Source organism: Coccinella septempunctata, chromosome X (genome assembly GCF_907165205.1).
Source record: "Coccinella septempunctata chromosome X, icCocSept1.1, whole genome shotgun sequence".
Classification (NCBI taxonomy): Eukaryota; Metazoa; Arthropoda; class Insecta; order Coleoptera; family Coccinellidae; genus Coccinella; species Coccinella septempunctata.
This window is the reverse complement of record NC_058198.1, coordinates 20,424,171-20,448,839: the sequence shown is the minus strand read 5'-3', so window position 1 is coordinate 20,448,839 and position 24,669 is coordinate 20,424,171. Positions and strand designations below refer to the sequence as shown.

Sequence of the window (24,669 nt, the reverse complement as noted above, 5' to 3'; positions counted from 1 at the left end):
CATCGAAATTGTCGGCTCCAATCCCGTCAGACTGGCAACAGCGCCGGGATCGTGAACGTTGGCCATATTTACCGCTGGAGTATATGTGGGATTGTAAAGTTGGTGCAATGTCTCGGGTTTGGAAAATATTATCGATTATGCTACTTTTTTAAATGAAGGAATTCTTTTCCCCTCTAAGTGTGCCTAAGGAGTTATAATTCTCATTAACGTTATTTCATCATATATACTCGAAGAAAACATTCGGATCATGTGGGTCTCAGGTCGCCTTAGAAACGTATCGGGACTGGAAACGTCTATTGGACAAATATATATATATATATATATATATATATATATATATATATATTTTTTTTATTTTTTTTTTTTTTTTTTTTTTTTTTTAAAATTTCACACGTAATGTGGTGACTCAGAGCGTTCGTTAGTGAGGAAAGATGACCTGTCGGATGATATTGACTGTCCCCAACAATACCGCCTTCTGCATCCATGAGATAGTATTAGGGTGCAGTTCTAATTCTTTCAGATGTTGAACGGTTCTTTTAAGCACAAGTCCATTGGCACTTATAATCAATGGTATTATTTCAACTTTTTTTAGCCTCCACATATCTCTTATCTGCCTTGCCAACATTTCATATTTCCTTATCTTTTCCGCATAGGTCTTTCCCATATTCTGGTCTAGTGGTACCGCAAAGTCGATAATTGTTGCCGTTTTAGTTTTTTTATTCATCACCACCATATCCGGCCTATTGTGCTCCGCTCCCAGATCAGTCAGTATCGTGAGGTCCCAGTATATCTTCGCTTCGTCGTTTTCCACAACTGCTTCCGGAACATAGAGATGGTGCGGCGTGAAGTGTTGTATGAGGTTCTTTTTCAGGCACATGAGTTGATGTACCACCTTTCCCATGTTATCATGTCGTGTAAGGTATCTTGTGCTGGCTACTGCTGAGCATCCTGCTAGTAGATGTTGTGTGGTTTCCTCAGCGTTATTGCACAGTCGACATTTGGTGTTTTCTACTTGTTGTTTCATGATGTGTTTACTGTAATTTCGGGTTGGTATAACTTGGTCCTGAATAGCGAAGATCGTTCCTTCTGTTTGTGGAAAGAGGTAACCTTGAGTCAGGTAGGTATTGGAGGCTGCTATGTCTACGTCTTCCTGGTGCAGGTTTGCGTAGAACCTGCCGTGCAGTTGTTTACTTTGCCAGCTTTGTCTGAGTTGTTCTGCATGGTTTTCTCTATCCTGTTCATCATCGTTCGTTTCCTGTGTCATACTTTCCTGTGCTGCTACCCATTGATGTATTGGTAAGTTTGTGTTATTGAAATAATTTTTGATATTAATTTTTTCTTGTTTACAGGTATCTTCGATGGAACACAAGCCTCGACCTCCCTCTTTTCTGGGTAAGTATATTCTTTCAACAGCAGAGTTAGGGTGCAGTAGGCCGAACTGGGTCAATGTGGTTCTTATTTTCCTATCTATTAGTTGCAGGTCCGTTTTAGACCAAGCGAGTGTTCCTACTGTGTACGTGAACGACGGAATAGCCCAGATGTTTATGGCCATTATTTTGTTTTTAGAGGACAGCTGTGTTTTCAAGATTAATTTTACCCTCCTAAGTAATTCTGTTTTTGCTTGTTCTTTATTCTCTGTTTGTCTGATTTCAAATGATTGTTGTATACCCAAATATTTATATGTTTCCTCAGTGCTTAGATTATTTATTTCTCTACCATCCCTTAGCCTCATGTTCTCCTCTTCCACCATCTTCCCTCTTTTAACTGTTATAGTCGCGCATTTTTCTAGCCCTAGTGTCATACCTATGTCCTCACTAAAGCTCCTAACCAGTTCCAACTCCCCCTCCAGCTGTGTTCGTCCCCTTGCGTAGAGCTTCAAGTCGTCCATATAGAAAAGGTGCGTCAGTTTTGTTCGGGCATCGATGGCGTATCCGTATGCTGATCTATTGAGCATACTACTTAGAATATTGAGCGCCAAGCAGAACCAGGGCGGGCTCAGTCCATCCCCCTGAAAGATGCCTCTTCTGATTAATATTTCAGATGTTTCGTAGGTCTCTTTACCTTCGCTCACTGATAAAGTTGTCCTCCATGTGTTCATCAAGAATTTTAGCGTGTTTATCACCCTCCTTTCTATCTTGTAGATTTCCAATATTTCGATCAGCCACGAGTGTGGGACAGAGTCATATGCCTTTTGGTAGTCTATCCAGGCGACGGCTATGTTTTTGTTTTTCTTCTTTGCCTGTTTCGTGATTGCTCTGTCTATAACCAGGAGTTCTTTGCTGCCCCGACTCTTGCTTTTGCAACCATTCTGCTCCCAGGCCATTATGTTGTTGCTTTTGAGGTGTGTGCTAATTTTGTGGGCCAGCGTGGATGTTAATATCTTATAGGCAGAAGGTAGGCATGTGATAGGCCTATAATTTTCAGGTTGTGCTAAGTCTCCCTTCTTTGGCACCATGAAAGTTTTCCCCTTTGTAAAGTAAGATGGGATGATCTCAGGGTTTTCTAATGCTTCCTCTATAAGTCGCGCCATAGCCTTGTGAGCAGATGTTAAAGCTTTGAACCAGTAATTGTGGATTCCATCTATGCCAGGGGACACCCAGTTCTTCATCCTTCTGGTTGTTTCTTTGACATCGTTCTCGCTCACCGTCACTTTGGGCATCTCTTGTAAATGTTGTTGTGCCTTCCTTTCGATTTCAATCCATGGGGCCGTCCGGTTGTGTTCCTTTTCTGCTGACCATAAGGAAGACCAGTGCTCTTTCATTTTTTTCGGGTTTGGGGGTTTTTCATTTTTTCCATTGTTTTTTTGATCTATTTTCCTGAAGAACATTTTTTGATTGTTGGTGAACTGGTTGTTTTGTTGATATCTCTGGGTCCTCTTATGATACCTCCTCAGGCGATTTCCTAAAGCAGCAATTTTTTGCTTGAGTTTTTCGAGGTGCGTCCGTAATTTAGTTTTATAGTGTGCATCCCGTTCCTTCAACTTAATTTTTCTTATGTACTCCCCCAGTTTCCTATGTACCCTATTGCTCACTTTTTCATTATTCATGTAAAGATGAATAATGCTTATCTCCTTTCTGAGTGATGCTATTCGTTTTTCCAGGCGCTCCTCCCATGGTGGTTTCCGGGGTTGTTGGTTCTGCTCTCCTCCCTTTTTTTCTGTTTGTACAATAAGGTTCGCGGTGATAGCTGCACAATAAACCTTATGACACAGGTCTTCAAAGTCCATTGCGTTTTGGATGATTTCTCTCAAGGCCGAGTCGATCGCTCTGATGGAGTTCTTGGCTGCAGTATTTAGTTGAATTTTCTGGATTTTCGGTCTTTTCTCCAGCGGTAATCCCCTCCATTTTATGTTTATTTCTTCATATACCTCCAGTATCTGAAGGGAGGATTCATTCTGTTGTGGCTCTGTTTGTGTTTCCTGTTCCTCCATGTTCAGTTCTCGACGCGGTGTGTTAGTTGTTGCCTGTATGCTTTTCCTTATGTTTCTCAGTCTGTTTGCTGGAGACTGGATTAATGTTTCGGCTTTGATAGCATTAAGCTCGTCAGGAGCCAGTAGTTTTCTGATCTTAATGTTTCTCACTTGTGCCACCAGATGTTTTCCACTGAATGGTTTATCTGGATGTAACTCGAACCATTTTTCTGCCAGTTTTGCGACGTATTTTCGGGTCTTGGTCTCTCCTTCTGTAACTTGGAAATAGGCGTTGATAAGACTCAGATTCATGTCTCTGGTCCAACGCTGCCTTCCCCTCCTCTGGGAATGAGCGGGATCCGCCGGTTCAGATTCCTCGTCCTCGGTCGGATCCAAGCTAAGACCCTGCGTGTTTCCTCTTGGGTTGCTTGGCCTTGTGGTTCCGGTTCGCGGGGAGGCGCCACTTGCTTCACCTTCCTCCGCTAGGTCCTGTGCCGGTCTTCCCCCAGGAGCAGTCCCCACTCCGGGGGCGGTATCCGAGGCTTCATTTACTACATCGAAAGCTGTTTGTGTACACAGTGTGAGAGATGCTAGCCCAGCACACTGGTTAACTCGGGTATGCGGGGACGTCACTCCCCGAAGGTCTCTGGGGACCCCCCTGCATATATATATATATATATATATATATATATATATATATATATATATATATATATATATATATATATATATATATATATATATATATATATATATATATATATATATATATATATATATATATATATATATATATATATATATATATATATATATATATATATATATATATATATATATATATATATAAAAACCCGTAGTGCGTTGTTACCTCCGTTAAGTTCATTGGGCGACCTGACCTCCGGGTGAAGGAGTTATATAATTGGAATAATTTTTGTTTATATATGTAGAGGGGAAGGTGAATAGCAGGGGTACCTAAAGAGGGGAAAAGATTTTTATCGAAAAATTTTTCTTCAAACGAATCAGACCTTACTACCTCCGCATATATTTCTTATTAGTAGTGCGCTCTCACCTCCCGCAACGTTGTCAGATTTTAGGAGGACAGAAAGTAAGACAGCTCGAATTCTACTCATATATAGAATACAGCTGCTCTTCCGATTCATTCACATATATTGAAACCTGTAAATAGTTCGAGAACGATACTATATAATATTAATAAACTTCATACGCTGATAATTGATTGATAAGGTTCGTGATTTCGGTGTGAATGAATTTGGACAGTTTTGAATAAATATACTTATGTCTACGATACTTCGTCCGATAGAGGAGTTCAATACCATATAGGTCCCAAAATGAATGATTCATGAAAATGAAATTTTTCGTGCCATATAGGATTAATTCAAAAGACAATTTCACCGAATTTGTTCTAGTATGAAATAGTAGTCTAATTTTTGGGCATTATATTCACGACATTATGAACTCCATATAAATGTTTTTCCTGAATGAATCAATAAAGATATACGTTTTACTTTCAGCTTCTATACTTCATTCACTTTCATTTTAGCACTGGATTGGCCATGGAAATTGGATACCTTTCACTCTGTATGGTACGAAAATGTTGGGTTAAGACGCTTGTCGAAACATTCTTGAGTTTTAAATCAGTGCTACGTAGTCCGTTCTACGTGAGTCTCTCAGTAATTACGTATTTCATCACAATGTCAAATCACTTCGAAAAATATTGAGTCGAAAATATGTAACGAACATAATTGACGTTTATACAAACTGATTGAAGACATACCAAATCTATTTATTTATATGGAAAATACAAGTGATCAGTAGCTTGAGGAGAGTTACTGTTGTTTATCTTCTTTGGCTGGAGGTTGAAGACGTTACATCAGTTGTAGAATTCAAAAAAATCAACCCGAAGATGAAATGCATTTGATGCAGTGTTAGCATTGAGTTGAATAATCAAAGGTGGTAGGGAATGGGTATCTCTTGAAGAAATGAACGGATAATTACAAGAATGTTGAATTCTTCAACAAAAATCATCTTGCGTGAATAGTAGTCAAAATAATTAAAAGAAGTTTGAAGCAAGAGGGGCTTCACCTCACAAAACAACTGGCTGGTATTAATGTCTGTTTATTTTCAATACATTGATATAATGATAATAATTATACAGGGTGTGGCGTAATGAATGGATAATATGGATCCTGCGGGTGGTAGAGGACTCTATGGCGGTTCAGATAAATATATTTTACGTTTGGTAAAAGTGCCTTGGTTTTCGAGATATTATTATATAAATAATAATAATATCCGGATATTGACATTTTCCATCAGAGCGGATCAAAAGAAACTCCTCGATTTAATGGCATTTCTTAATTGCTCGAGGTGTCTTTTGCGATTTTTCAGTACACAGGGTGTTTCACAAGTAAACGGACAAACGAAAACCGTGAATAGAGGGCATTGAGCTGAGTTCAACAACACCTCATATGTGTGTTTTGTGCATTCCGTTTCCGATATACAGAGGAGTTTATTCAAATTTCCCGAATTTTCGTTCAGCTATAACTCCAAATAATTCAGTTGTATTCGGCTAAAAACTCATTATCCGCTTAAGCTTGTAAGTTTCAATCAAACAGAACATTAAAAGTTGACGAACGCAGGACCGGACTCATTGAGGCTATATTCAAAGTTAAACTCATGCAAAACACTCTGTTTGTAATTTTTTTCGTCATAATTTTGAATTTTTCAGGTATCTGCATAGATTTTCTCAAAATCAATGAAATTTTGGTATGCTTCATCAGTGGATAATTTTTAATGAATAATTATTTGGTGGTGAAATGCCTCTAGAAAAAACAGTTCTGCATATTGACTTTTACTTCACAATAATTAATGGTATGAATCTGATCGCCAATCAGATGTGGAAATCTTAAAATGGAATTGGAAATGTTCAACTGAATTTTTTCGTTTTTGATATTTTAGCATATCTGGTTATTCAGATAAATCATTCACAGTGATAATAAGCTTTATTATTGATAATGAACAAAAATAGCAATAAAAAACTACGCTATCATGAAAATAATAATTATAACTTGATATCTTCCAAATGAATCGCTTTTTATGGACAACGTGGACCTGAAGTAATTTTCCGAATTGATTTTCACCTCATTTGGTCTTTTAGTGAAGGTAATGATTGGCACTTCGAATAAGTATGATAAATGCACTTTCGAATTCTTCACTTATTCCGTTATATTCATTATTGGATTTATGGAAATCTATGGATTGGTCTGGTCTTATTACAATTTGCTATTGAAACATTGATGATATTCATGCACCAGCAAAAGTATTTATCAGTATTTCAGGTCATTTCATTTGAAGGGTAGGACCCCAACATTGGACTGCTAGATCTCCAGATCTGACACCCCGCGATTTCTTTCTTTGTTTTCATTCATTCAACTAGTTGTCCATAGAAAAATAGATTAATTCTGAAGATCAAGTTTCAATATTTAGTTTCAAGATAGCGTAGTTCTTCCATCCATATTTGTGCATTATCAATTTTGAAACATTTCATCATTGTGAATGACTATTTTGAAGACCGAATATGGTATAATTGTTGAACACATTCATTTCATTTCTTTGAAAAAAATCAATTAAAAATTTCTATTTTTCATGAAGTGCTCTATTCCTTAGAGGCGTCTGACCAAAACAATTTTTTCTAGAACATGATCAACAGGTAGGGCAACCCAAAAATCAATTCATTTTGAGACAATAATAATGCAGATAACAAAAAAGTTTAAATTATTATTAAAAAACTACATACACGGTGTTTTTATGAGTTTGAAGTTAAGTGAAGCCTCACTGAGCCCGGTCCTGATTTTTGTCGAATTTAAATGCTCTGTTTCAATGAAATTAACAACTCAAGGCTAAATATAAATTTTCAGTCGACTTGATAGAGAATTTCAGGAGTTATAGCCGAACGGAAATTCGAGAAATTTCAAAAAACACTGAAGAAACCTAGATATAGGGTGCCCCAAAACTATCGAAACAAACGTCACATCACGATAGAGTAGATCAAATACTATCGAATGACACAAACATTAGTTGAGCGAAAATGTACGGTTTCTGAGAAAACCTAACCTAAAGTTGCCGATTTTCGAACTATTTTTTCAATTACAAGGCAAATTTGTGATTAAGGATAGCGTTTTTCTCCCATATTACCACCCCTCTTTAATCTGAGTATTAAAAATCATGTAGAAAAAACAATTGTTTCAATTAACATCAACTTAGGTCGAGACTTAGGTTATGGTTATCGATTAACTACTTAAAATAATTTCAATTAGGGGAGATAAAACAATAATCTTAGTTCAATATAATTTAAAATCGATATCCTTCGTCACAAACTGGCCCTGTTATTAAGAAAAATAGTTCGAAAATCGGAAACTTTAGATATTTTAATATAATTCTGATTATTTTGGAAACGGTACATTTTCGTCGAACTAATGTTGGTGTCATTCGATAATATTTGGTTTACTCTATCGTGGTGTGACGTTTGATTCACTATTTTTGGGACACCCTGTATATGGGGTGATTTTGAACTCAGCGCAATGCCCTCTATTCCCGGTTTTCATTTGTCTGTTTACTCGTGAAACACCCTGTATACTCCTTGTACTCTGAAAATTTTGAAACAAATGCCCTCACCCTCATATGAAAATTCAAATTCTTCTTGTTGTGAGAAACGTCCATCCAGAGACTCTGGTTCATCCCCCCGACCCTGGTTACATTGCCCGTTGAAAATTAAATCGGCATCTGTTTTCTGCAAAACACGTGTTAATGCTGATACGAAGGGTTCAAACTTTTCTACCTGATTCGAGCTTTTCAGGAGAGAATTGCTCAAGATGAGTTCGAGTAACATTTCGTTTTGCGTGTTATATTGGATAAAATTGAATTTATGCCATGGATCATTCGAGAATTATTGATGTCCAGAATGCTCCAGAATGATGAAAATTTTCAGATTTCATTGAAACTCTTGCGAAAGCTGTCTCTTATATTGTCAAGTTTAGATTTTAATTCATTCAGAACTTTGAAGTTCGACAAATAATGATGTAAATAATTCAATATTATATTTGCCCCAAGACTCGAAACTTTTCGAGAATCGATTTATTTAATGATTTGATGACGAATAAATGAAAAAATTATGTGTGTTGATATAATATTTTCATTCATTGAAGAATATTTAGAATAATGAAGTTCAACAAATGATACGAACAAGATACTTATTCAATTAACCTTATGATCCGAAACATTTCAGAATTTATTTCGTGTTTAGATAATCCGCTGCAGATCGTTTTTCACAATACGACTGTCAATTTAGGACCAATTAAAGAACGATTTAATTAATAGATCAATAGCTTTCGAAAATGTTGGTCAGTCTCTGAACTGACAACTCATTTTGATAAATGACGGATTTCAGTATCCGACTGCTATATAGTATGATGAGAGTTCAAAAAAATTTGTATGGACTACAGAATTTAGATGGTTGATATTTCGCGTCGCTAACAGTCAATCACATTTTCTTCAGCGCAGTTGTTGTTTTGAAGAAAAAGTAGTAGATTCTCGCAAAATCCGAAACTTTACATGTATAGCAGTTGTGATGAGAGTTCAAAAAAATTTGTATGGACTACAGAATTTAGATGGTTGATATTCCGCGTCGCTAACAGTCAATCACATTTTCTTCGGCGCAGTTGTTGTTTTGAAGAAAAAGTAGTAGATTCTCGCAAAATCCGAAACTCTACATGTATAGCAGTTGTTCAGTTCGGGATTAAAGTTTATCCTAGATTGATTTTGACATTTCAGTTCAGTTCTGTCAGATTATCTAGGATCATCTTAAATCTCTGCCTCATCCTGAACTGAACAACCGGGCCTTATAGTAATAGCAACGTAGCATTCATTAAGTCGGTATATTATTGGAATAATACTAATTTTTTATAGCGGAGAATAGTGGTTTTCAGCCTCGGTAGGTATTCACGAAATTCATTTTATTATGTTTTTTTAAGGTGAATCGGCCCGAAATCTTGGATCCCCCGACCTGCTAGTTTCGTATACTTCTATGACAATAGCATAATAACTCAAATTTCAACATTTTCACAGAAATTTTTGAATTTAAGGGAGAGACACATTGAAAAAATCGATAGCAATTTACCGCCTAAACTACGAGCTTGCCGAAGTTGAAACTGGTAACAATCTACTCAGTGCTTCATAATATGTATAGTTTTATGACTCAGTGTTTTTTAGAACCTGTAAAAAAAATTAAAAACTGTAAACTCGTCATCGCCTTCCAAAGGCTGTATCTTGGAAGGTCTGTCGATTTGGAAAATTTACAGGAAATACCCCCGCTTATTTTCATTAAGGAATCATCTCCCTTATTCCTTCGCATTTGTTTACAGATATCCTGTATATAGCTATATTTTATCTATGTACCTTTTTATTTTAGATAGTAGAAGTTAATCAATCATCTGTATCTCAATCATATGTATCCGAGTATGTATCTATATTATTAACTTCATTTTGAAGATTCATTATATCTTGACAAAAATATGGTTGCAATTTCAAAATATGTTGACTCGAGGCCTTCCAAAGACTTCAATATTGTTTATTTTTTCCCTTACACCCTGTATGATCTATCGAAAAATGCAAATCTGTTTTGGCGAATTCTTCATAAAATCTTACTTGTTTCGATATAATTGGTAATTTTCTTTATGATACATCACTGAAATATTTAAACCAGAGAGATGCTACAAGCTCTTCAAATTTTTGGGAAAATCCAATATTTAAACATAATCGATAATAAAAGAGATGTTTCTGAGCAAAGGATTCCTCAAAATCTTTGAGAAATCTGATTCAAGAAAAATATAAAGAGCGTTCCATTTGAAATAACACAATGTCAAACATTCGGTTCAGCCGACGTTGTGATATTGTGAAATTTGTAGCATTTTTTTCTCCTGATTCTGAAATGAAAATTTTCGGATTGGCTCATTGTCCTTGAATATTCATCACCATTAACATCTGAATTTTCTTATCCAAAAAATGTTTTTCTCTGAACAGGTTATTTTATTATATGCAATGATACAATACTGATTATTCGTTATACTAATAGGTAGTATTATCTATATGGATCATTTCCATAGAGAGAAGAAATATCATTATGGACAAGACTCAAATCGATTCGTTTTCAGATAGGTAATGAAATAGTTCGCCATATTCAGAATTATAGTGTAAGCTTGAGATGAAAGAAGTTCAACGGATGCATAGATATACGCACGATGAAATATAAACAGTCATAATCTCATTCGAGAGAGCCAAGATTGGTTCTCTTTCACGTGATTCTTTCCCCTTCAAAGGAATGCGATAAAAAATCGTTGAGATATGCCGCCTGGCTTGCAATAATGGAGGAGAAAACGCGCTGCGCCTCTCATTACTTAATTCCTCCGTATACTGATATTCCGCCTGTCTACATCTGCTTGCACAGTACAACGTTGCCATTTTCGGAGGTGCAAACGAGCAAAGAGTCTTTCAGAGTAATTCTCCGATATACAGCTCAGCACACTAGCGCCAGTGATATACACTCGAACTAAAAGATTGTTCAGTACATAAAGGGGGTGCGTTGTGACCTCAAAACGATTTTTTGATATGTTGGTCCCTGAAGCCTCCTGAATCTTACAAGCTAAAAAACAAGGCGAAACGTTGTCACCTCCGATTTCGGAGGTGACATCGATATATATGAGGTGAGAGCGTTAAACGAGTTACTATTTTGGAGGTGGTATTAACACTTTATAACCATATATATATATATATATATATATATATATATATATATATATATATATATATATATATATATATATATATATATCCCTCAACTGCTATCGTTGGGGTCAAATTTGACCCCACTCGTCATTAATCGTGTATAATCGTATGAACGCATCGCTGTAGATTCTTCCGCCTCTAGGTATTCTCAGTACTCACTGTGCCTGTGCCGATAGTGAGTGCATCTTATTCTCGACTGCACTAGTTTACGCGATCTGATTGTCTTGGGGTCAGTTTGTACCCCACCACAGTACTCACGCGAAAAATTTCGGGCTTCTTGATATATTGAAAAATTACTTCTTCATAATTGAAGATGGCAAATTCAGATAGTATAGTGGTAGAAGGAAAACTCATGAATGCTGAGCAGGTCATGTCTTATTTGAGCGAATTGGATACGGATTTTCATAGTGATGAAGAAATTTTTCATGAGGATGACCGTATGAGCGACGCAGAAAGTCAACATAGCATTCATGATACTGATTCGAATATTTCTGAGACAGAAGCCGAAGACAATATTGAGACACATAGTCGAAATACAAATTACTTTCATGGAAAAAATAATTTCCATGCATTGCATGGAAATACGTGCAATACGTATTTTAGAGCATCCGAAATTTTGATCCCCAAAAGTTAGGCGGCAGTTTTTTTTTAATGCAATATAATGCAATTTTTTTACTTTTCAGTACTAATCTTTCTCCTCATAAGCTGAACACCAGCAATAGTTTTCACCAAAGAAATCAATAATGTTGTAGAGGATAGCTGTAAATGAAGCCTTACATTGCAGCAATTTTTTTTTTATTATTTGAGTAATCGTTGTTTTCTTTTCGAAATGTTCTAATTATTTGATGAATAAATGTTTATTTCACTTCAACAGACTTTGAACTTCACTCAATAAACAAAAAACTATCAAATATAGACAATTTTCATGGGTAGACATAGTTCAAAGTTTTGGGGTCAGAATTTACCCCACCATATAAGAATCGTTATATGAAATGACGATAGCAGTTGAGGGTTAAATATATATATATATATATATATATATATATATATATATATATTTACGCCGTAAGGTGTATTGCTGGACCGATATTTTCTGATGACTATCCGTTCTTTGCTGGACGTCGTTTTTATATGTCTTAACGTGACTTACTGGACAAGTTACATGCATTGTTGCCAGATGCACCTCCTTATTTGCAAAATGAGGGAAATTAGCGATCCCAGAATAAAAATTCATTTCACTGTGGATGCTCCACATCTGTGACCTACATTTTTATCAACGAATATGCATATTGTGTAATTCAATGTCTTTCATACTCCAAGGGTATACTTATGCTTCTTTTAGATATGTTTATTGAAATTTATTCGAAGAATGCTCTGATTAACCAAAAGTTTAAGAAGACTTTAGTCAACATGAAAAATGCGTTTTCTCCGTGAGTATAAAAAATATTCTTGGGACATCTCTTTATTTTTCTGGGCACCTGTGCTATGTTTTCTGTATTTTGTCGAAATTTCCTGTTATAATTCGTCGCGTATACGGTTTTTTTGAGCATTCCTCATAGATTATAAGCAACGTGATTACATCTGCATAATTTTTTAACATCTTCAAATGTTTTTTCTGCTCGTAGCTATGGTGTTATGATTATTTATTTATACAATAACTGATGACATTAATAAATTGTCATAATTTCCATAACATTGTGAAATGAATAACTTGATTTCTAACATATGGGCTCAGATATGAAGATCTTTTTAAACCTTCCTTACTTCCCCCCAATAGTTCCTTTTAGTTTTGAAGACCACTTGAGGAAAATACAATGCTAACCTGAAGCCTTACCTATCATGACAAAATTTGCATTCATCAAGTTAAGGTCCACAATATTCCGAATATTTAATGATAACCAACATTGTTTCATGCAGGATAAAAGTACAGAAACAGCAATTTATCAATTGATCCAGAAAACCAGGAGAGTCATAAAAAAGCAATACTTCATTGACATTTGACTGTTTAGAATATGAAAATTAATGAATACCATGGAGCATGGAGTGTAAAGCAGATACACCCGAATGCAAATATTGACACCAAAAATTCAGGTTAGTTGGTCCTTCATAGGCCAATTTTCTTTTCTTTCTTCTCCGAAAGTTGCGGAGAAAGACATTTTGCCGCCCAAAAATTCAAAGTCGTTTGTCTATCATAGGTCTATGTTTGTCCACTTTTTTCATCCCCCCAGGCCCCCAGATTGTGAAAAACTAGGCAAAATGGATCAGATCGTATTACCAATGTCCACTTTTGTATACCCGGAGAACCACAGAATTCGATCATAGTGTTGAGTTGGTACCAGTAACGGCGGTTTTCAATAAACCTATCTATCCATTTTTTACTGAAGATAGAAAAACCATCTGATTTCATTTCTATGATCTATCTGTAGATATATTTTAGAATGGTTACCAATGGTTACCAATCATCAGTAAGTGAAACGATGGATAGATAGGTTTTTTGAAAAAGGCCGTTAATGAAAGCCTTGAGAAGTTGGTAACTCCAGAAACGAATTTTGAAACCATAAAGCAAAAAAAAGTTCGTTTGCCCATCTTTTTTGTGTTTGCCTAGGCAACATTTAAGAATTATGAAGAAAGGAATTTATATCTTTCATTTTCGGAGCAGCACGCCCAAATTGCAGAAATGTATTTTAAACGTTGAAATTGATCAATTGTCCAAGGTTAGTCCACTTTCGACCATAAAATTATTTCAATTGTCCACAAAAACAACCGTAAAAATCAAACGTGGACCATCGTAGGTGCACGTTTTTTTTTACCTCAGCGAGAATATTTTGGAACGATAAATTCAGGATCATGTTGGTCTACGACGGTCGTCACGTTTTTTCAATTCGTCATTGTTGAAGGGATATTGGAAAATAAGTTATTTCAGTGCCTTTTCTTGATCAAACAACACAACATTTTTAGTTTTGAAATTCGCATTTTGTGTTACAAACTTCCAAAACTTTTAATGATTGATTTTTGTTGGTTCTGTGGATGGAAAAATGAAAAATGTAATATGTAAATCGGTGGACTATTGTTGGATAAATGGTCTATACCATTCGAAACAATTTTTTTGCAATTTGATGATCACGATCAGAGATTGCCCAAAAAAATTTATTTTTTCTAATTTTGAGATATAAAAGGACACTTTTCAAAACTCACTGACGTTTTGAAACGTTTTACTTTTCGCAACCAGTTACGCAAAGTAAAATATTTCGCAACTGATGATGAAACGATACTTGCTTTCATAGTATAAGTGAAAAATTGAATAATTTCCGTCACTAGACGATTTTGGGAATCTGCGAGAAACGCTTTTGAAGACGTTTTTGGTACATTTAATTTTAAATAATAGCAACATCCTATTCAAAATTAGAAAAAATGTTGTGTGAAACACGTTGGAAAACACTATTTTTCGTATTTCGCGTTCTTTACGCTCATTACGAAAAATAATGCTTTTCCTAACTGGTTGCACAAATAACTATTTATTATGATGCATACATTGCCATGAAGAGAACTTTCATTTCAAAACTGCAAAATATTCAATGACCATTGCAATTCATCTCTGGGAAAAAAACACTTTGTCTTTATTGGATGTGATTTTCTGGAAAGGGAATGAAGGTCATCTTTTCTTTAAATCATGTCTTTAATACGATGCCATTGATTTCTCATCCAAATCAGTATTACACTTAGGTACTGTTTGTTTTATTTGATTAAATTCTATTTTTGAGTGTGCATGAAAGTTAAATGCATCAACCAATTTAATATTCCAAGGAAATGAGCAGTAAACAACACGGTAACACATTAGAGTTTTCGAATTTGTGTGGATTAAGTCTATCGTGCAGCTATACCCGCATGGACATAGGAAAATCTATTGTTCATTGCTGGACGTCCAGCAATAACACGCTCTGTCCATTAATTGACGCATGGATGAATGGTTCGGTCCAGCTAAAAACGCAACGATATAATATATATTTATGGCGAAGGGTGTATTGCTGGACCAATATTTTCTGGCCAATATCCGTTCTTTGCTGGACATCATTTTTATATGTCTTCGCGTGAAATTCTGGACAAGTTGCATGAATTCTTGCCAGAGTCAACTCGTTAAAAAAAATTTCTTTATAGTGCATGCTACAAACCTGTGATATGCATATTGTTAAATTCGATGCCTTTTCTATTTCGATAGTTCTTTTTTCACTTATTTGTTGAAGTTTGTTGTTGAGAAACCTTAGTCAACATGGAAATTTCGTTTTGTCCACGAAAATGCTTGGGAAAGCTCATCTCTCAATTCCTCAAAAAGTTGTTGTTATTTTACTTGTATTTTGTCGAAATTTCTTGTGAAAAATAATCGTCGTGTGTACAGGCTGTAATCGATCATTTTTTGAATCTCAAAAAACGTGAAAACTTCTGAATAATTTTCACCTCTTTTAATGTACAGGGTGGGCAAAATTCGTTATCTACTGAAGGGATCTCGAGAACTATAGCAGCTAGAAGAAAACTGATGACACATTCTCGAGCTCTTTTTTCTCCACTAATCCAAAACTGAAAACAGATCCAGCCTAACGTTAATAGATTTTGAGTTATGAACGAAAATTGAGAAATTGTCATTTTCAATGAAGCTGAATAACTCGCTTATTTGAACTCGTATTCGAAATCCGTTGTAACATTCTACAGGCACTTTTTTATGAGGAATTCGAATATGATATTATTAAATTTTTTGATCCAGTCATTTTGGAGATACGACGGGGATTTTTGACTTTTCAAATGTAAACTATAGTTAAAAGTTCTTTCGTCTTGCTGCAATTTTTTTGTTGATTTCAAAAATGTATGATATGTCGCTATTCACATGAATATAACATAAGAAAAAAAATTTAATACTTTTTCCTGCTTTTCGATTCACTGTTGATTTTTCAGTAGGCTGACGTAACCATAGCGACCGTTGAAAATGCATTATGGTTCGTGAACTCCACATAATTCTATGTTAACTCAACCTTCTGTGATAGGAATCACTTACTGCCGAATAATTATTTCTTTTATATATCGATATCGAGATCGATATCCTTTAGAAGAGAGTTAAAGATTTTCGTTTGATTATTGAAGAAGAAAATTTATTCAATTATCGTTTTTCTATTCATGAAAGAGACTTAGAGAGTCAGTAATATAAATCAAATACGATAGTTAACTATAATTATAATTTTCACAGAAGTAAGATGATGAAAAATAGGTACTTCTGTCAACGGTAGTGTTCGAATTGCGAACCATCGTTAGATATGCATGCCAAACATCGCGAGAACAAACGATGACAAATCAGTAATCGAAATATTTATTCAGCAATCCGTGATTCCAATCATAGTGGCTCAGGTTCACAAAAGATAATGCATATTCAACGGTTGCTAGGGTAAGCCAGCCTACTTATAATTCAACAGTGAATCAAAAAGCAGGAAAAACATTGAATTTTTTTCTCGTGTAACACTCATGGAAAATGCGACATATGATACATTTTTGAAATCAGCAAAAAAATTGCAGCAAGATGAAAGAACTTTCAACTATAGTTTACTTTTGTAAATTCAAAAATTCTCGTCGTATCTCGAAAATGACTGGATCGAAAAATTCAATAATATCATATTCGAATTCCTCATATAAAAAAGTGCCAGAAGAATGTGACAACGGATTTCGAATATGAGTTCAAACAAGCGTGCTAGTCAGCTTCCTTGAAATTGACAATTTCTCAATTTTCGTTCATAACTCAAAATCTATGAACATTAGGCTGGAGCTGTTTTCAGATTAGAATTGTCAGGAAAAAAGAGAATGTGCCGTCCGTTTTCTTCTAGCTGCTATAATTCTCGAGATCCCTTCAGTAGACAACGAATTTTGCCCACCCTGTACTTTCTGCTCGTACCTGTGCGCTTAGACATAAACTAGATTTAAAAATTTTTTTACTTCCCCTCAAGAGATATGGAAAATAAGTTATTTCTGTGAATTTTCCTGATCTTTCAATGAATACTTGACTCAATCGTTTTTCTTGTTATTATTTGTTTCTTGTATTATTATCAACATTCTGAAAACTATGGATAACATTTGGTTTTACTTATAAATTTTCCCGAATTGGTGATTTATATACATATTTTGATATGCTCTTGCCGAAACTATGGCAGATATAAAAAAAAATAGTTTTCCAATGTTCAAAACATTTTCTATGAAAAAAACTCATCCTCCGAAACATTGCTACCAATATTTCGAATTGTAATTCAGCGATGTATATGGAATTGAATACGAGTGTTGTGAGTTTCACGCTTACACTTGATAGGCCTTATTCACAAACAAATTTCTGATCTATAATTATAATGAAAATTTTTTGATCATCACTTCTGTTGCGAGTTAGTACCTGATGTCATAGGTACTCCTCAATTTTCATGATTCTAAAGTTACACTTCTGTTTAAACTTCCCAAAATGTCCTGTTTTCATTGCTCAATTAAAATCTCAATATATAAAACAAAGTCGCCATTCTGTGGGTTACACCATTTATAACTCAAGATTGGATGAAGTGTTTGTTATGAAAGATGATTTGTTGGATTCTTCTACGGCCGGATTAATATAATATACATTAAAACTCAATTATTGAAAATTCGATTGAATGAAAATAAAGGAAATAATTATCCCTCTTGCGAATAACGCCAGTAGGAGACGCTACGTTAAATAGCGTTTTCGTGAAAGTATTATATTGGATATTAATTATTGAGATAGGAGCTTGTTTGACAGTTGGTGAAAACGGGCGTCAGACTTTTTCATAGCAAATATCCTACTCATTAGAGAACTGCTCTTGTTTTTTCAATATCTCCGATAGTTTTACAGAGTCCACATCCCTTTATTCAACCGAATTATTTATAACTGTTGTTATTTTTCAGTCCTGGTTGATTTTCCTCAAGAATCGGATAACACCTTGATCATCATTTTCTGAGCCCGAAATCTTCAATTACAGAAAATAGAACTTGAGTTGTAGGCTTATGGTATGGTAATAGATAAGAGCGTAATTTCGATTACATTTTGCGGCGCTCATACGCTGAAATTATTGATGATACGAAAAAATATGTAGGAGTATATTGTTGTGAATCTACTCTAGTTTAATTTTTCATATAATTGTTATCATCGTCAAATGAGTCAAAAAAACGAGATATTTAAAAAAAATTGATTTTGGCTGCCATTTCGTCAAAATGGCGGCCAAATCGAGAAGGATGGGAAGTTGATATTCGGAAAAAGCATATCACAATATACAGGGTGTCCCAAAACTAGTGAATCAAACGTCACACCACGATAGAGTAGATCAAATACTATCGAATGACACCAATCTTAGTTGAGCGAAAATATACCGTTTCCAAAAAAACCTAACCTGAAATTGCCGATTTTCGGACTATTTTTTTAGTCACAGGGCCAATTTGTGATTAGGGACAGCATTTTTCGCCCATATTATTACCCCTATAGAGGGGGTTCATTCGGAGTAATAAAAATTATGTAGAAAAAACAATTGTTTTAATTTACATTTATTTAGGTTTTCGATTAACTCCTTGAAATAATTTTAATTATACTTCATTCAACTTTATTTTAGCAGTCGGTTGGCCATGGAAATTTGACACATTTCACTCTGTATAGTACGAAAATGTGGGGTTATGAAGCTTGTCAAAACATTTTTGGGTTTTAAATCAACGCTATGTTGCCCGTTCTACGTAAAAGTTTCTGTTATTACGTATTTTATCACAATGTCGAATCTCTTCGGAAAATATGTGACGAATATAATTGAAGTTTACACAAACTGATTGAAGGCATACCAAATCCAGTTATTTGCATGGAAAATACAAGAGATCAGTATAATATCATAATATGCACTAGCTTGAGGAGAGTTAATGTTCGTTATCTTCTTTGGCTTACATCATTTGTAGATTTCAAAAATATTAACCCGAAGATGAAATGCATATGATGCAGTTGTTGGCAATAGGTATCTCCCGAAAGAATTAACAGATAATTACAAGAATGTTAAATTTTTCAATAAAAATCTTCTTGCATCAATATAAGTAAAAGGAGTTGAAGGAAGTTTCAAGTTAAGATGCAACTTCACCGTTGAACAAAAATTTCACATGAATAAACAGTAACAGGGCAACTTGCGCGTATTTGTGGCTATTCATCTTAATACATTGATGTAATTATAATAATTAGGTATTTATTAGTACCTTAAGACATTTACATTGTATAGGACAAGTCAAATGAAAAACAGAAAAATCCATTTTAGGGAACTCATTCTCCGATGACATTTATCGAAAATCCTGTAGTTAACTTTTCTCATTAATTCACTCAAACATAAAATTCTGAAATGCCACCACTTTTTTGGGTCTCCCAATAGAAGGAAATTCTTTGTCATACTCTTCATTCACAATCTTTCTGATTGTGGAAATATTCAGCTGAAATATAGGTCGTTTAGATTCAGATGAAACATTATATAAATTCTCTTACATTGAATATGTTCGCTACCGTCTGACGTATTGTGGATTTTAGAATATCAGGGTATAACTATTTGAATGAGCGGACCTGAATTCTAAATAGCACTTCCTGAAACCCTGTCTCTTTTTTCAATCACTTTCGGCATTTTCGAATTTTCGTAATAAAAATTGATATTAGTTGTGGCAACGGCGTTATGACATTAACGACATTTCATGAGTGCCAACCATTCATTTTTTTTTTTTTTTTGTAGGAGCTGCGTTAGAAGGTGTTCAAAAGCTGCACTGGTAACGCTGTCAGTGCAACTTTGGTTGCGGCTACGACTAGACTATCTTGTGGCACAGGTAACCTGAGACGACAAGGTCTGAGACGTAACTTGAGCAACGCAGAGAGCCATTTCCTGCTCAAGCCAATGTTTAGGCTACGTAATTGTGGGAAACAGAGTTATACCGCTCATGTTCGGTCGCCAACCTAACTTCGTTCTAGTTACAAAAACTTGAGAAAATTATTTCATGGCCAACCGACTGCTAAAATAAATTTGAATGAAGTATAGGTATAATGAAACAATAATCTAGGATTAATATGATTTAAAATCGCTATCTTTTTTCCCAAACTGGTCCTGTGATTGAAAAAAATTTTGTTCGAAAATCGGCGGTATTTTCATAAACTTCTGATTATTTTGGAAACGGTAGATTTTCGCTGAACTAATATTGGTATCATTCGATAGTGTTTGGTCTACTCTATAGTGATGTGACGGTTGATTCACTAGTTTTGGGACACCCTGTATAAAATTGCCAATTTCCAAAACTTTCGACTAATATTCCCGGGTAACCATCTCAACGCTCAATTTCAATTTCAAGATCAAGTACCTAACGCCTTTTTAGAATAATTTGAATAGTTTTGTGACTTACCCAAATTTCTTTCGTTTCTCTTTCGAAATAAATCATCGAATCAAAATTGATTATCTGATATTTTATTGTTGGGACATAAACTCATAATAATTATTTTTTTTTCAATTTTCAGTTCGAATTGCTAGTAAATCTTATTGTTCAGTTTCAATCATAACTCTTTGTTCGTGAAAGCATGCTCATTAAAAATATCAATCAATAGATGAAGTCAAGGAGTTTGTATCTTAGCAAGTATATTTATTTTTCTGGTAGAACGTTTTCGGCTACAATAGGGTAACCATCTTCAGTACCAATGTCAAACTAATAATAAAGAGTATCTAAATCATCACAAATTGACGTTAAGGATGGTAACATTTTCGGTTTTGCCATCAGCACAATAATTCGTAATTCATGTGGACCTAACCTTACAAAATCATGATTTTGTAGCCGTTTGTAGCCGAAAACGTTCTACCAGAAAAATAAATATACTTTTCACAAACCTTTTAGGGCTTTCACTCCCAATCTCTGAAACAAAATCAATTAAAAATGAAATCAACGATTTGCTCCTGCGTAAATTCTTGCACTAATTTGTCAGGAGCAAATTAACTAGAAAAAATTGTTGCCTGACAATGAACTCAAAATAAATAACGTTGAAATTATAATTCTTCGTTACGTTTCGGAGTCTATATCAGACTCCTTCATCAGACGAAAAAATCTACTTTTGAAAATCTTCTGGAATTGTCGCTTTTTGTCTGACATTAATTGTCAACACACAGAAACAGAGACTGCACAGAAACGTTGATTCATTTAATTTTGAAATTACCGGATGACAGTTCCTTCTTTAATAAATTGATCCAAATATGATCTATTCCTACCGAACAATTTGCCAAATTATTATCCTGATCTAATAGAATACACGTAGACTCTTTAATTTTTCGTTTATAATGGTCTGGTTCTGTCATTAAAATTTTTGTGTTGTCCAAATCCATCATGTGGTCTCCCGTATTAGAACAGATGTGATCTGCGATTTGCTAAGATACAAACTCCTTGACTTCATCTTAGAATTTTCCAAGTACACAGCTTTAGATACTTCCTCATATCCTCATATCAATCAATGTTTTTTAATAAATGTATCTTTCAACTACTAATGAAACCACTAATACCATGGAGAAGTTTTTATTAAAGAGCACATGAAAAAGGACATATAGAACAAAAAATGCTTTTTTGATTATGAAAAATAAAAAGGGATAGATAGCTGAAGATTTCCTCGAATTAGATAGTTTAAATAGATCTCCTTTTTTTAATACTATTGTAAACGAATGTTTTCACAGCTGACGGAGACCTTGAACTCAACACTTCATTCGTTTCTATTACATAAGAACATTCTCTTAGACTAGGATATGATCCTTCTTGCAGGTGACGAGCAACTGTTTCTTCTAACACTTCCTGTTCTTCTATGCTGTATCTTTCTTTCTTTGCTGAAATAATGTGTAGTTGATCATGATCTACTGTATAAAGTTATTACTCATCTTTTCTGCAAACCTCAAATTCTGTGATCAATAATTGTATCATTGAAATAGGAATCTTTGGAAACTGCAATGCAACATTCGAATTAAAGTAAGATTTTTGACAAGTGATTTAGGAATTAAATGTTAAATATGATTGACGAATTCGAAATTATCAGAGTTATGTGTACATTTATATTTATGTTAATATCTTTGAATACTTCTATGTTCATGTTCGGTTGTTGAGAATCGTGCGTTAATTGAAGAAAAATCATGCATTAATAGGGGTTGTTAATGGACGATTTCGTGTACGTTGAGATGACTTGATATTGCGAGATCGGCGGAAAATAAATATAAGTTGAGATTCGTGTTTTCTTTGGGGTAATTGAACTGCATGAGTATTGGTCATATTATACAATGACTTAAATTTTTGTGGAGAAAATCTCCATTTCAATATAATATTATTATTGACACATTGAAGAAAATATACTCACGTTTCAAGTTTTCACGCATCATCTTATTTTTCTTCTGCTCTGCTTTGATTTTCTGAATAATTAAATGAGGCGTACGCCTATTCATCGCAACTCTGTTTTTGTAGTAAAACTCCTGTACTTTAGATTTCGAGATTTCCTCATTGTGATCTATTTCAGGACTGAAGGTCTCTTGAAGAAGTTGTATTTCTCTTTTACTCCATGGTACACGTCTAGATTTTTTACCTAAAATCAAGTTTATTTCCGCTTGGGAGAGATTTTCTTCTTCGTTTTCTGAGTCACTGCAACTGGATAGTTCATAGTTAGATTCCTCTTCAACATTCGACGTTGTACGTTCTGAATTTGAAAGTCTGTTATTTTCTGCCATATTTTCTGAATTACAAGACGTCGACGGTAAATTCTTTGTTGATGAGAAATTTTCCAACAGAGTGGACACCTTCATGATGTCATCTTTTTTCTTAGTTAGAACATAATGCACGTCATGAATTTTTCTGTTGTGAGACATGAAATCTGATAATCGGTTCTCTAGCTTAGAATCAATATTATGAGATGCCGTTTCCGTAGCTAAATGTTGTCTCAGCAATCTTGTTCTCATCAATTCGCTGTTCGGAATTCCTGACTCTTCAGAAAGTTTTCTGATCAAAGAACAAGCTTGGAATGTTTTTTGTGCGTGATACTGAGAGGGTTCACCGAATATGTACCTATTGGATTTATCTACACCAGCTTCTTCACGGTATTTCAATATTAAATTTATAGCTTTAAAACCCAAATCTCTATGAACGAGCAACGCATTGTCATTGCCCAATTTGCCCGTAAATTTTATTCTCGCCCATTTTTACTTTGCTCTTTCGAAATAAGATCTTCATTTTCCATTTCATTTTCATCAAGCACTTCATAATGTTTATAATCATCAATCAGTATTCTCTGAGTTTCTCCAGGACGCTTTCTATTGAATACAGCAAGGTGAACTAACGTGTACTCAGCTAATTTTATCCAATCTGATTTGGAGTAGTCTCTTTCAAGTTGGCCTATATAAAACCCAATTTTTGACTCTAAGAAATTCCTGAATTGTCCAATGACTTCGGTCTTTGGGAGAATGGCCTTTTTACGGCGTTTTATAATTTTCTGTGATTCCACACCTTTTTTATTAATGGTGACATTAAATTCTACCTCAAAAACTGTCATCAAATTTTTCATCCTTTTCAAATTTTCTCTATCATTTGTTTTTATGAATTCCATTTGGAGTAACTTGCCAAATTCTTTTCAACTCTGTTCCGAGCGACGTAGCAGCTGGTGCTCTATATAGACCAGTTTTGCTATCTAAACCTGCTATTTTATTAATCGCCTCAATGATGAGAGGAACGTTCCTAGCATCAAGAAGATCATACATATTACTCACGCTCGAATCGATTTCTTTGGCAGTCAATATCAGTTTTCCGAATGCTCTTAATTGGGCTCTCACTTGAGCTGCATGATGTTCTGACGTGTATTTTCTACACAAATGATTTCCATATTGTATTACTGCCTCATCGTATCTGATAACTTCTACTACAGCATCTTCTCTCATGTAAGGAAAAATTTTATTTCTTAAATCTTCAGACGCTTTATGATGAAGTCTGTTTACCAACTTTCTGCACTCCGGTTGAATATTGATTCTACTTTTCTTATTACAAAATTTTTGAGGATCACAACGGCGTAGGTGGCTTCTGAGACTTAATTTGCTATAGAAGCCTTTACAACTCGGACAACACACAGTCGTACTTGAATCTTTTGGCTTTTTACATACAATATTTGAATAATTTTCGTTTTTTGTTGAGTTGAAGATATAATCCCCTTTTTTTCTTAGGTTGTTCAGCATTGTTAATCGATTAGGTGCTTTTTTAGGGAGGAGGGAAATATCTCTGACTTCTTTCTCGTCCTTATGAACGGTCAAATAATGCCTATAAATTTTGAAGACATTTTTATGGCAGTAAACACAGCTATGCTTCTTTTGTTTTCC

At 34.7% G+C, this 24,669-nt stretch overlaps 2 protein-coding genes across 2 annotated transcripts; both read right to left on the bottom strand.

The window, feature by feature from the left end:
* Positions 1–418: 418 nt before the first annotated feature.
* Positions 419–15,451, bottom strand: LOC123322341. Its single transcript, XM_044910284.1, has 2 exons — positions 15,439–15,451; positions 419–3,972 (listed from the first exon to the last, which is right to left on the bottom strand). The coding sequence occupies exons 1-2, from the start codon at positions 15,449–15,451 to the stop codon at positions 419–421; spliced, it is 3,567 nt and encodes a 1,188-aa protein (XP_044766219.1).
* Positions 15,452–21,955: 6,504 nt separating this feature from the next.
* On the bottom strand, positions 21,956–24,237 carry LOC123322340. The gene is made up of 3 exons (XM_044910283.1): positions 23,924–24,237; positions 22,674–23,371; positions 21,956–22,152 (listed from the first exon to the last, which is right to left on the bottom strand). Exons 1-3 carry the CDS (start codon positions 24,235–24,237, stop codon positions 21,956–21,958), a joined length of 1,209 nt encoding a protein of 402 aa, XP_044766218.1.
* Positions 24,238–24,669: the final 432 nt, after the last annotated feature.